This window comes from Podarcis raffonei, chromosome 1 (genome assembly GCF_027172205.1).
Source record: "Podarcis raffonei isolate rPodRaf1 chromosome 1, rPodRaf1.pri, whole genome shotgun sequence".
In the NCBI taxonomy this organism is placed as follows: Eukaryota; Metazoa; Chordata; class Lepidosauria; order Squamata; family Lacertidae; genus Podarcis; species Podarcis raffonei.
The window spans coordinates 89,926,575-89,940,308 of NC_070602.1; the positions used below are offsets into that span (position 1 = coordinate 89,926,575).

At 40.5% G+C, this 13,734-nt stretch overlaps 1 protein-coding gene across 3 annotated transcripts in view; it reads left to right on the forward strand.

Annotated features, from left to right (window-relative positions):
• Positions 1–13,734, forward strand: part of EPB41L5 (erythrocyte membrane protein band 4.1 like 5) — an 84,909-nt gene that overhangs the window by 43,563 nt on the left and 27,612 nt on the right. The window contains exons 19-26 of one of the 3 annotated variants that reach the window (XM_053403051.1): positions 334–462; positions 1,563–1,624; positions 3,213–3,326; positions 4,922–5,015; positions 6,194–6,271; positions 7,167–7,208; positions 8,341–8,474; positions 9,081–9,435. In XM_053403051.1, the coding sequence (XP_053259026.1) occupies positions 334–462; positions 1,563–1,624; positions 3,213–3,326; positions 4,922–5,015; positions 6,194–6,271; positions 7,167–7,208; positions 8,341–8,474; positions 9,081–9,138 (711 nt within the window). In that variant the 3' untranslated portion in view covers positions 9,139–9,435. Of the gene's footprint in view, positions 1–333; positions 463–1,562; positions 1,625–3,212; positions 3,327–4,921; positions 5,016–6,193; positions 6,272–7,166; positions 7,209–8,340; positions 8,475–9,080; positions 9,436–13,734 lie in introns of those variants that run through there. The other 2 variants (XM_053403062.1, XM_053403068.1) reach the window with 2 other exon arrangements.

Consider the following 13,734-nt stretch of genomic DNA (forward strand, 5'->3'; position numbering starts at 1 on the left):
ATGAGCATGTGCCCCTCCGGTTTGGCTCTGGTTTCTTAATACAGTGTGTGTTCCAAAACATTAGCAAGCAGACCTTGTTCCTAGTCAGAGCTTTTGCAAAATGTTCCAAATTCTTTATACTGCAGTTGAAACCACACATCTCTGATTGCACAGGCTTTTCTCCAGTACACTATGTATTCAGCCCTACTTGTCTGTTTGAAGCATAATTATTTACAGGTTCTGGTTTTGTGACCCCTGTTTGTGTGTCCTCTGTGCTGCTCCCGGTGGCTATTAATCTACCTAGATTCTCCCTAGAGAGATGCTGCTAATTAATGCACCTCTGTCACTTTGTAGCAGGAGGTGGTGAAGCTGACAGAGAAATGTCTCAACAATGCCATTGAGAGCCCAGTGAGTGCCTCTGTACGGCTGCCTCCAGACATCAAGAGCAACATTCTGAAGGCCCAGGCCGAGGCAGTGAACAAGGTAAGTGCTGTAATCCAAGCGTTTGCCATTGTGATCAGTAAATGCACATTTCTGCAGTATTTTCTTTGAGTGACTTAGATCTTGCTAATATTCCTTGTGCCTGGTATGCAGATATTTTTTGTGGCTCCAGTTTTTGGAAAGCTAAGAAAATCCTGAGGGTGAAACTAATCTCTGTCATCTTGTGCCCTCCCACTTTCTGTCTGTGGCTCTCATAGAATATTGATGAGTAAAGCTTTCCATTGTAGATGGCGTGCAGACTTTTTCTTAGCAAGTGGTGGCTTTTTTTATTTAGCGTGAGAAAACCATACTTTGTCCCCTCACACCTTTCCACATGGTAGTGTAGTATTTTTCTTCTTTGCTGCTCCCCCATTATAAGTCACAGATGCTGCCACATAAAAATTTGCTGCATTCTCTAATTCTCATTTCCAAAGCTGTCATTTTAATATTACTCAGGAAATTATATTTAACAGGCGCATTGTAGGATTCAGAGCCCAACTTGACTTTCAGATCACAAGTGATTGAATACGAATAAGTACTTGGGGTCATAACTTGATGTGCTCATGCTATACAGAAGCATCAAAGTGAGATAGCTCTGAATGCTAAGCAGGCTACAAGATACAGTATGGTTTTCTATCTCAGTATCCGTTCTGTGCAGCCTGGCTCCCTTCTGGTTTTGAAAGTGTAATAGTAATACTTTTGTTATTCAGGGCATTTGGAGATAGCTATGGGGAGTGAGTGATTTGTATCTGCCTGTTTTTGATGCAACTATTTTGACCTTGCTGTGTGGTTGGTGTTTTGTTTTTGTTTTGTTTTTTGTCTTTCTTACTTTTATTGTGGAGCTTAGTATTATACTTATTTTGTATTGTAAACCACTTTAGAAACCCTAATAAGATGCAAAGGTGCTGTTTAAATTTTAAAATAAATATGTATTGGGATACGTTGCCCATGTAAAATGGGACTGTATTCTGTTTCCTTTTCACAGTAAGCATGTAGCCTGTCCTTGACCTGTTGCAGAGGAATGGCCTTGCTTTTTATAAAATCATAAATCTCTGCAAAATTCTCAGTTTCTGAAGTGTTCTGTTATGTCTCTTTTCTTTCAGGTCATGAGGGAGGACAGCATGTCCGGCAATAAGAACACCAACCTTCAAGACGCTGCTGGCAGGTATAGGCACTGAGGGTGAATTGTGCTGAGGGATTCAGGTATAACTGCACTCATGGCAATGTGGCCAGTTTGCTTCAGTTACTCTGTGAATCAAGAAGCCACATGGGAAAGGTTCCCATAAAATTGGAATTAGCTAGTAGTTTAGAAAGACTACTATTTCTGTTGTTATCATGAATGCTTAATTTACAAGTAGGCTTGACTGCTTGTCCCTTGAATTTATGAACCCAATGAAAGTGCTTAGCCCTTTAAAGAGAGAGAGAGAGATTACTTTTCCTCATTACTAGATTGGGAACCTGAGAGAGGGAGGATATCACCACCTGGCCTGCAGATCAAATGCAAGTATATGGAGGGTAGAGGAATTCCCATGGCTTAGTGTCACTTCTTGGCCGCCCTTCTGAGAGAGGCAGAAAAGGAATTAGTTTCAGTGCACTGGTGTGTGGTGTAAATGCCATGGGAAGTCCTGGCACCAGCAACTCTTGGCTTCCCGCAGGCTAAGGATTTGCAAAGATTTCTGTCTGCTAAATTGGGACTAGATTGGGTGCATAAGATCATAAGGTGGAAAGAGAGGTGGAATTCTGCAATTCTCTAATCTTGCACAGCTCCAGTGTAGAATTCAGTATCCTGAGAATGTTCGCTTTAGTTTTAAAATACTCTGTTTCTATCCACTCAGGCTGTGGGGATCTGTTTGAATGCATGTGGGCAATTATATGAGTGTGGCATTTTTATTCCACCTTGCATAGAAAGCTGTCTTATACCAAAACACAGTGTTTTCCTGTGTAGCCTAGTATTACCTATTGTGATTTAACAGCATCTGCCCAGGGTCTCAGGCTGAGATACCTCCCCTGCTATTGGATTCTTCTAGCTGGAGATGTCAGGAATTCAACCAGAAATCACCTCTATGTGCTTCCACCACTGAGCTGTAGTTTCTCTAAGATGTTCAGGGCGGTGCTACCTTTATTGTCAGAACAATCCTCTGAGGCAGGCTAGGCCAAGCACGTGTGACTGGCCCAGGCCCACACAGGAAGCTTCGTCACTAAGAGGAGATGTGACCTTGGTTTTCCCTGGTCATAATTGAATGCTGCTCAACTCTGCTATACGTATAGCTCTCTCGAATGTGTAATCTTTCCCTCTGTTGTCTAGCAGAAGCGTAAAAAATTACACAAAATAAATTTGTTCCTGGTATATTTATATACAGTCAACTTTATTTCATTTGCTCATACTTACTTCTCCCAGCTTCTAGCAGAATTATGCTTTCTTGAAATCGACATTGCACTAAAGCCTTGGGCACATGGTTGAAAATAGCCTAAAGCAGTGTTTCCCAAATATGGGTCTCCAGCTGCTTTTAGACTACAACTCCCATCATCCCTGACCACTGGTCCTGCCTAGCTAGGAATGTTGGGAGTTGTAGTCCCAACAACAGCTGGAGACCCAAGTTTGAGAAGCACTGGCCTGCACCTTGGCTTTTTATTGCTAATGCAAAGGTTTGTTCACTGGAGAATAGTGGCAAAGGTGGTATGATTTATATATATGAGATCTTAGAATTCCTGTGACATGCTCATAGTCAAACTTTTGGGTCTGGTTTGTTCAGGAGCATTCTTCTGTCCGGAAAAGTTCAGAACAGCCCTCTGAGAGCCCACAGCCCCGTGTTCCAGGAGTCGAGAGAGAGGCCGAAAGTGATTCCTATCTCCAATGCCTTCATTCCGTAAGTCCTCTGGGAGGGAGTATTCTTAAGGCAGGGAAACAGCAGGAAGATTGCATAGAGATTAAGTCTAGGAAAGAATAAAACAGCTCAGCATTTGAGTGGCTCACTCAGTTAATCCTAGCAATTTCTAGCCAGGTTAGTCATTTTGCTTGTCTGCCAGAAACCCAGGAACAATTAGTATGGCTTATTTATTCACAGTCTAAACAATCAATACCAGAGGAACAGAACTCAACCTCTTAGTGGAGTGCTTCCTCTTGGACACTGTTGCTGTCCATCCAGCCCTGTAACAGTGTTACCATCCTATTTATAACACAAAATCAATACGAGAAATAATTTTTAAAGGCATTATAAATTCAGTTTTGCATTTCTTCACAGCCTTTTCAGTTGTGGCACCCAGAATTTGGAGCAACCTTCCATCACTGTATGCTTTAAGAAAAGCAATGAAAATAGTTTTATTTCTGTGAGTTTTTTCTGGGTAATTGTTCTTTTTCATGGATTCCAACACATCTACTGCTCTGAAATTTGATTGTAGCTACTCCTGGATTTTTGTTTATTAGCCACCTTTATGCAGAAAAGTGGATAAAAAGCCTTAGGAATAAAATAAAATCTTAAGCTCCCTTAGCTTTCTGAAGAGGACCAGTGTTGTTTCAGCTGTAGCCCTACACTACTTAGTAAAGGGCAATATCTAAAGATAAAAGATTGTGGTGGTGTGCTTCAGGGCATATTAGAATTGCTTCATTCTAGCTGCATCATTGCTTACTTCCATGGAAACCAATATGCTAATGAAGAGTCTTCGTATCTTTACTAATTGAGTTCTCTCATACATTCACTGAATACTCTTCTCATGGCTTATGGTTGGAATTATAACCAACTCTGCTGTGCCCCTAATTTGCTCATTTTTTTTGTTTTGTTTCTAAACCATTAGTCCTTTATTTAATAACATGGTCCTTGCTGAGTTTGCAAAAGGCAAAGTGGTCCTCTCTCTCTTCCCCTTCCTCCTGCCTTTTTACTGATTGATACAATTTTTTACACCCTGTAAACCCAAAGAACGGTCACATCTGAGGTTTCACTGCTGGGAGGAAAAGAATCATTTGCGCATAAGAAGGAATGAAATGATTGAATGCGAGAGAATGTAAAAATACAGTATCAGTTAAGACAGTTGTATGAAACCACGGAAATTATCAGTCTTTTCATGACTTCATATGTTAAATAGATCTCTGAAAGCATTGTTGCCATATAGATTGTCCTTTTTGCATGTGCTTGAGAGTGGACAGAGCTTTTGGCATCCACTTATCTGGCCATTACTTGGATTCCTGTAAAGGAGTGTGTGCTGAATACTCTGGAATAATGTCTTTTTGCAGCCATCTGTCCACAGCACAATGCATTTTAGGGGGCTTGCCTGAGGCAGCAGGTGCTAAGATGCTGTCGTTCACATGACAAAAGACTTCAAAGGCACCCTTTGCTCCCAGGCAATAAACTTTTCTTTGCCATGAGGCAGAGTGATCATTTGTCATGTCTTCAGATTGTTTGTGAAGAGCAACACTGGTTATTTTGCACATGCTGTGCATGATGGTGGACGTGTTTTCATCTTGCAGGAATGAATTAAATGAGAATAATGCTGCCTCTAGCCCTGAGGATTCTTTGAGTCCTCCTAATCTGGCTCCTACAGAGGAGGCTGCTATTGTAAAGGTATGTTGTATCATTGTGGGGACTAGTGGGTTTTCCTGCATGAGTCAGTTACAATTGCAGCACAGAAGAGTAGGGGCTGCATACAAAACACTTAGTTGTGCATTGAAACATGCAGCAACATTCCTTTTCTAACTGCAGCGTTTCTTGATTCACCCAGACATTTTGGCTTTGTTCAGGCATACCATTAAGCCATAGCTAAACATTACTGTGTGTATGAACTGTATGCACTCCCCTTCTCGTCGCTCTCTTATTCAGGGAAAGCCTCAAGAAGATTGGGTGCGTCTACTTCTGTTTCTAGCTAACTGCAGTTTATTATGTATGAACTCCGGGACAAACCATGGTTCGTGTTATCTATGGTTTATTGAAACAAGTCAACTTCAGATTGTAGCAATTTTGACTTATTTGTTTCAGTAAACCACAGCGCTAATCATCAAACTTCCAGTCTCCTCCTCTTGGCTGTGCCAAGGGAAGTGGGTTCAAGCCCAAGGCTCATGCAAGAAACTCATAAAAGAACATAAGAAGAGCCTGCTGGATCAGACCAAAGTCCCATCTAGTCCAGCATTCTGTTCTTACAGTGGCCACCCATATGTGTATCAGCAGCCCACAAGCAGGAATGGAGCACAACAGCACTCTTCACACTTGCAATCCCCAGCAAAGAGAGGCATATTGTATTCTGACAGTGAAGGTAGAAACAATAGCTATTGTGGCTATTAACCATTGGTACCTTTATCCTCCATTGATTTGCCAAATCGTTTTAAGCCATCCAAGTTGGTGGCCATCTCTTCCTCTTGTGGGAGCGGATTCCATAGTTTACCTGTGCACTGCATGATGTTTAAAATTATGTACAAACTAGGATTTTGAAAGCCTGCCACTAAAGTCACTATTCTCTCAAACTGAAGAGCTTTTGTGTAGGAAACCTTCTTTACATGTGGTTTGAGCTTCCCATTGCATGCAGTTTAGCGTAGCAACAGTGGGATTCTTTGCTACTGTATTTTATTGTTTCAATGGCTTAATGAAAAGTGTATTCTTGTATACCAAACCAACATATAAGAGGAAAAGATTCACAAACTTCATCCTCACAACTTGCAGCTTTTTCAAAAGTGGATGAGATAGTAGGGGGGAAAACCAGCAGTTCCACCCGGTGACAGATTGTAATTTAATTAACTTGTGTTTTGCAGAACTCTCCAGAGGACTTAGAGATTTTGTTAACATCACAGGCAGAGAATCTAATTGACTTTACAGAAGCCATGCCTCGGGTAAGAGTGGAAATTAAATGGAACTCAATGATTTCATTGTGCTGTTGATAATTTTAGAAGGAAAACATGATTGATTTATGCTTCCATCATTTGCACACAAGGCATCTGTAGTTCCAGTTGATACTTGTCTAAGCTGGTTTCTCATGTAATAATTCTCTTCTAAGTGAGCCTTTGGGCTAGTTGAGTTACATTAGAATCCTGTACTACATGTTCATGCAAGCAAAATTCTGGATTGTCTGCAAGTCCTTCCTAGGCAGTAATTTTTTTTCTGCCAGCCCATGACCCTCCTTTCTTACTGGTATCTTTAAAACCTTCCTTTGAGCCAAACAAGTATCTGACAGAACAAAATGTCTACACGTGGTGAATGTTAAGAGAGCCGTTGAGAATTACATTACATGCAAACCAATGGAAGGAATGAGTCCCACTGCAGCTGGGTGGTTTGGGAATAATTTTCTGATATGAGCTTGCTTCATTTTAAGAAATCTGGTACAAGTATTCTGTGATTAGTACTTAGAGTAGAACCCACTCTCCTGATTCTCCGTGAGTGAAGAAACAAGCCATCTGTCTGCTCTCTTGGCTTCCCTGCGCTCCTTTGGAGAATAGGGTGCCACCATTCATTCATTCCCTTTTCCGCCAGGGATTTAAGGCCATAGTCTCTTCAACCTCAGTGATGTATAGAGAACATGGCTACCTCTTGGGATAGCCTTTCTTCTAGCCCTAGGCGTTTTGAGGAGGGGGTACCAGTGATACTGCCTGTGCTGCTGTTCAGCTATGTGATCTTTTTGATGTAATGAGGTGATATAAGAGAGGGGAGAGCAGTGGAGAGCCTTAGGAGAGCCAAACACTTCCTATGTCTTTCTGTGTTTCTAATATCATTTTTGCTTCTGGGTTTTAGGTGTCTTCACCACCAACAGTTTTGCCCAGGTGGTTGGTGCCAGTACGTATATTCACTAATTCTTAAAAGTGATATATATGCTTTTATTTTTAAGCATGCATTCAGGTAATTGTTTTAAAAATAGCTCACGTCTAACCAATAGTAACAGTAACTGAACAGTATATTAGCCTGAATTGTGGAAGTCCCTTTTAAAAAAAGAAAAGGCTTTACTATGGTTCTGTGCAATAAATTTCTCAAAACCCATCACTTATATTGCATTGCACTGAAGAGTAAAAACTGCTTTTGCGATTCTCGTTTTATCAGTGTTTCCTTTTAGTGTTTGTGACAGTTATGGTGCCTTGGGAGCCTAGCTCTACTCCAAAGCAGCTGTGCTGTCTCTATATTCAGGGTTTTCCTTCTAAAGTAGATGCTAGGGCAGTGGCAGGCAAGAGACAGTGACATTTCATCATCATGAGAGGACATCTGATGATATGGGCAGCTCCTCTTTACTTATCTTCACGATGCTGTCTTCTTCAGTGACCAGAAATAACCCTTCCTGGCAAGTTCAGTATTTCCTTCCCCTGCCCTCCACCCTTGCAAATTGCCTCCATGACTTTTGTCATCCAGAGTTTGGAAATAAGCCCAGCTGGGAAAACAAAAACAAGGTTGGGGCATTTAGCCTTCTTCCAGCCCATCGGTCCCCCTCTGTAAGCATCTCCCTGTATCTGCAGTATCTTGACAAACACATTTTTGGGACCATGTACTTGAGGGAATGGGTGGCGCTGTGGGTTAAACCACAGAGCCTAGGACTTGCCGATCAGAAGGTCGGCGGTTCGAATCCCCGCGACGGGGTGAGCTCCCGTTGCTCGGTCCCTGCTCCTGCCAACCTAGCAGTTCGAAAGCACGTCAAAGTGCAAGTAGATAAACAGGTACCGCTCTGGCGGGAAGGTAAACGGCATTTCCGTGCACTGCTCTGGTTCACCGGAAGCAGCTTAGTCATGCTGGCCAAATGTCCTGGAAGCTGTACGCCGACTCCCTCGGCCAATAAAGCGAGATGAGCGCCGCAACTCCAGAGTCGGCCACGACTGGACCTAATGGTCAGGGGTCCCCTTTACCTTTACTTTACTTGAGGGAATACATGGACCAGGTTGCTTTCTGTGACCTTACTGACCTTCCTTTGGTTTTTGTTCTGTAGAGTGGACTGGTTTCCAATGGGCCTTTAGGGAATGATGTTGCCTTAGCTCTTAAGGCAGTGAAAGGCAGCACTGAGGCACTGACCATCTCTGCTGGCTCCCCACCTCCACTTTACTCGCCCGAAATCATGCCCAGGTAAGTCTTTTCTCCTTGCTCCTACATTGGGTTAAGGGAATGCTATGCTACTTGAATTCTAATTTGAATCTTATTTTATTCCATGCAGGGTGTTTTTTGTTTTTGTTTTTACTAGTCCAGTTCTCCTATTAAGCACTGGGAAGCACAATAACATTTTGCAATTCGCTATTCTTTTACCAAGCGACTTTTACCAGTGGCTTTCTGTCAGTCTATGTAACTGCTGCTGCATTTCACAGAAATGCATGTACTACTGGGGCATTTTGTCAGAAGTTAGCATTGTAGGCATTCTGCTTATCAGCATATGCACTTCACTGCAGATACTTGTAAAGTTTTATCATTGTTGGCTGTAGGTGGCAAAGGTGATTCTACTAATAGCGGGCAGCTCTTAATTTGATCATTACAATATTTACCTTTCGTGTTTCCCATGTAAAATAACACTGCATCGGTTCTGATAGAGATGAATTACCTTACCTCGTTTGGAATTGTTTGCTTTCCCATCAGGTTATTGAATTGATTGGCTGAGTTCATTCAGTTGCAGGACCCCTCTTCTGTGTAGGACCCTCCCCTTAAATCTCCCACACAGATTATGTGTTGCTTTCATTTCAGCCCTGCTGCAGAAGATGTTACAACAAGGCCGAAATGTTTACTTACCACTGAACTCTGAGCTTTGACAGAGTCTCATCTTCCTAGCATCTGCAACGTGCTCCTGGAATGGACTTAACCTGGAATTGACCCATGCTCAGACCATGGTTAAAGCAAAAATGCCTGGCAGTTTTACTGTAGATTCATGCAACTGGAAATCTAGTATGAAGAGCTGCTGGGAAGCCTGAGCACCTTTTGTAAAGTACACTGGAACACATTCTGACGCGTAATGAAATCTGCAAGGTTTCCATCCATAGCAGTGCTTTTGTCTATAAAGCTCTTTGCTGCTTTAGGGGTGTAAATAAAGTCATCACTGTGATGAACGAGTTAGTAATGGGGAGGATAGGGACTTCTAAGGCCACCTGCTGGTTGTTGCTATAAAAAGCAAGTAGTGCTAATGGTGTTTTTATAGAGCAAGCTCTTCTTTCTTAACATCTCCTTTGAATCCTCTTTTGTACTGATATCTGTCAAATGTTCTTGGCCTTAATCCACTTTCTAGACTTTGCACTTTTGCTCACCATGTATGAAAGAAACTGAATATGCAGCACCTCGATAGGTTACCCAACTGGCAGGTTCTGCTCTCTCTAGTCAAAGAGACAAAGCAATTTTCTACCAAACGCTTTTAGGCTACCATAGTGTGTGAGTGTAACTGTTCCACATTTTGTCCCATTCTCTATAACATGTGTTTAAAATACTGCTAGTGCGTAAACTTCTGCTGCAGAAGAGCTTCAGAATGGAAAGGCATGTTCCCCTGCAGCTTTTCACTGGCTTCTGTTTGGAAAGTTCCTTCCAACGAAACTGAAAATTGTTTTAAGGTATGTTCTATGAACTTGTCAATAGCTGATTTCTGTACTATAAGTACAGACTAATTAGAATTACTGCCTTTTTCCTATGTTCCACTACAATTTTTTTCTTCAAATGAGGTTGCAATTGGCAGGTTTTACATCTTGATTTTCTAGTCTTGTTCAGATACATTCCAGTAGTTCACCTATCTTCTTCAAATTTGACCAGTGACTGGACATTTAGTGAAAGAGTCTCCCTCAGTATATTGAAGTGCTAATAGTTTTGGACCAGTGGGGAAATCTTTTTCCACTACAAACTCAGGGAAATTGCTGTTCATTGGTGGAACTATGTGAATCCCAAGTTTAACTCATGCTTAGCATTTTTTTGTTTGTGGACCAATTTCTCCATGGGCACTGAGAGCGAACAATAAAACTTGGTAGGACACAGTTATTGGTTAGGACACGATTCCATTGTTAATGTTCAAAAAATAACTTTATTCTTTTGGTTTTCAAAAAAGACAAAAAATGTAGAAATGTGATCAAAATGGCTCTCAACTCGCTGCCCAGTTGGAAGGGTAGGTTAAAAGAATTGGAGCAAGTTCTCTTAAACTTGATTTATTTAGTGTTGTATCTGTTTCAAGAAGCCATTTTATGGTGCAAGAAACCTTCCTTGTTTTGAGGGTGGGTTGACACAGGCTAATGAACCAATACACTATGAACAGCTTGATCACCCTTCCCTTTCCCCATTCTTTACTTGTTAATTGCTGCTTTTGAAATAAGAGCAGTTGCAATGCTTTTTATGTGTAGCATTGTGAGGACCAAGTTTCATGTTTAAAGTAGGCTCTGAGTGTAGATCTGAACACTTCACCTTTACCAGTAGCTGAACTCTTATGTGCAAGATGCATCAGATTAGCATTTGCCTTTGAGATATCCTTCATTACTATCAGCAAACTGGAAAAGAAACTGCCTAAACCATTTCAAACAATCTGGAGGTAAAATCTAAATCACCTCATGAGTTTTATCAGTAATTTTAACAGAAGAGTGTATTTTAGATGCTACAGTAATTATTTTTAATATTCTCCCGATTACAAGAGAGTGGAAGTAGAAGAAAGGTTAATCAATGGTTTGCTATCTAGAATGTTAGTGAAACTTCATTGAGTTTCCTAGATTGCAGGTATAGCTAGTTTCTAAAATGTTGCATGTTAGGGTTGTTAGAGAATGACTACTTAACAATAACAAAATTTGTGTTACTCTGTGTGATTTAGAGTCCTATGCAATCCAAGCCAAAAACAAAGGAAAAATGGAGAGATGCTCAGATGTAAGAAATTGTTCTCATTTCCACTACTGTAAAATTCTGAATTACTAGGAAGTCTTAGACTACAATATTGCTGACCGCTATAGCTATCAAATGTATTTTAAAAAATATATAGCCAAAATTGATTATTCATTTGACTGATGGAGGAATACTGTGCAAGACACAGATCTCACAATCTATATTTATATTTTATTTAACAGTGAACCTACATGACTTGCAAAGTAGACAGTCTTTTTCCTAGAAACAAATGCCTATTCCTGTTCACAGTAAGAAACTGGGTGTGGTATATAGCCCTTGTTATTGCCATGCAGTTCATGATGAGATGTCATCAGTATCCAATGGTTGCGTTGTACAAAAGAAATAATGCTTATTGTGTCGTTCAAACACTGTCATATGAAAGGTGCAGTTATCACAGAGGGAACTCAGTCTTTCATAAATGCAATATGTGTCAGTGGAGGTGAGCAGTAAAGTTGCTCACCTGAGCATTTGGCTATAAGACACTGGCTTTAGGAGTTAATTAAGGTTGACGGCATATTTGCAGATTACTGTTAACTGATGTTAGAAGGATTGTGCTGGTTGAGAGCAACCACCATATTGAGAAATGCTTGGAAAGTAGCTTTTGTTCTGCCTATTGCAGGGGTGTGGAACCTGGTGCCCTTTAGATGTTGCTGGACTACAAGTGAGTTGGAGACATCTGAAGAGCCACAAATTCTCCAACCCTGGCCCAATGCATGCAGAATTGCACTTTTGTTTACAGCAACTGATCATAAACTAGTTCATGGGCTGACCATGCTTAGAGTTCATACATTTACCAAATGGCAATCCTATCTACATGCTAAAGGAATAAGTGCCAGCCTTGGCCTCCAGCTCCCCAAACCAGTAATGTGTGAAGCAACAGCTTTAGATGGAGTCCTATACAAGTGTAAAGCCAATGGAGAATCATGCCTGTGTGTCTCTACTGTAGACCACACGTCTTGTATGTTACAGTACATGCACAGTACAGTTTGTAAGGAGGCTCACTCCTATCTATCTATCTATCTATCTATCTATCTATCTATCTGGTGAGCTAGACCTTGTGTTTCACTAGTGATTATGGCTGTTTTGTTCTCTGGTGCAAACACTGAATATCAACAGTCATCCTCCTGAAGCAAAATGTTCAACTTTTTTCTTACTGTGAAATTGATGGCCCTGGGGGAGGTATGGCATTCCGCATGCATCAGAGAATAGGGAGCATTCTACTGCAGCACCCCCAGCAGAAAGGTTTGGTGACTGATTTGTTTATCCTCTTACTTCCCTCAACTGGACAAACTTACTTTAAAGTATGTAAGATTTATTATTTTGAGTTGGAGTATTTTGTTTGTTTTTAAAAAATCACACCCACTAACTGCTGTATTTGTAATTCTTTTTAAATGATGTAGAGCTTGACACTAGCTCTGAGTATAACTTATTTGTTTTTTTAAGTATTATATATAAGGAACACTGTGTTTCATGGTAACATATATAAACTGTGCTACAGTAACTGCACTGAACTGAACATCTGTATATGGGAACTGTGATTTGTAGTCCACTTGGAATCAGTCACAAACTGTTGTAGTTTATTTCTAAATATAACACAACTGTGCAAAATGACTGCCTCTACCTGTTTTTCTTTTACAATAATTTTGCAATGTGCAAACAATCTGCTTCATTCCTGCATTTTTGCCTGTCCCTGGCAACCCCCCCTTGTCTTGGGTGAAGTTCTGTGTTTCTCATACAGAACTGACAACACACTATTTTCTGCTGACCTCTCATATGAATGATAGCAAGTAATAGTTGCACCCAAGGAGAGAAGTTCAGTCTTAAGATTTCTACCCACAATTTTGTCTGGAAAGTGAATTGACTTGCTGACCTAGAATTAGGCTTTAAATTTTATTCCAGAATCCAAATTGCTTCTTAGATCAACAATTTTGACCTCCACTTCATTCTAAGGGGGTACACTGCTTCTTAAAAGTGTTTTACACAGTTGCTACAGGTAAGGTGCCACATTAAGTCTAACTCAAATGGTGACTAATAACCAGCCATATTGCCAACAATTTAATAATATATGCTTTTGTCATTATTATCCAACTTTAAATCCTTCATCAATCATGCATTGCTTCTCAGATACAAACAGCATACATACAAAAAATGATGCTTATATAGTTTAATCACAAAAACATAGTAATATAATTTTATGTAGTTTTATCACAAAAAATAAATGTCAAAGTCTAAAAATATAAAAATAAGATCACTTATAAAGCTCACCATGTGCTGTTTAGTGGCAGCTAAACTTTTAAAGACAATTTGAAGAGCAGCACTTCTGAAACCGATAAGGCATACTGCAAGCTTTTACAATAGCTATGTACTTTGTAATCTTGTTTTCTGGCAAATGTCAGGAAAGGTTAACTTCAAGGGACCATTTTCCATCTCTGATTGAGCACAGCAGATTTCAAGATTCACCAGTGGGAATGGCCAAACAAAAAAATTTCCTTCCTTGGGGACC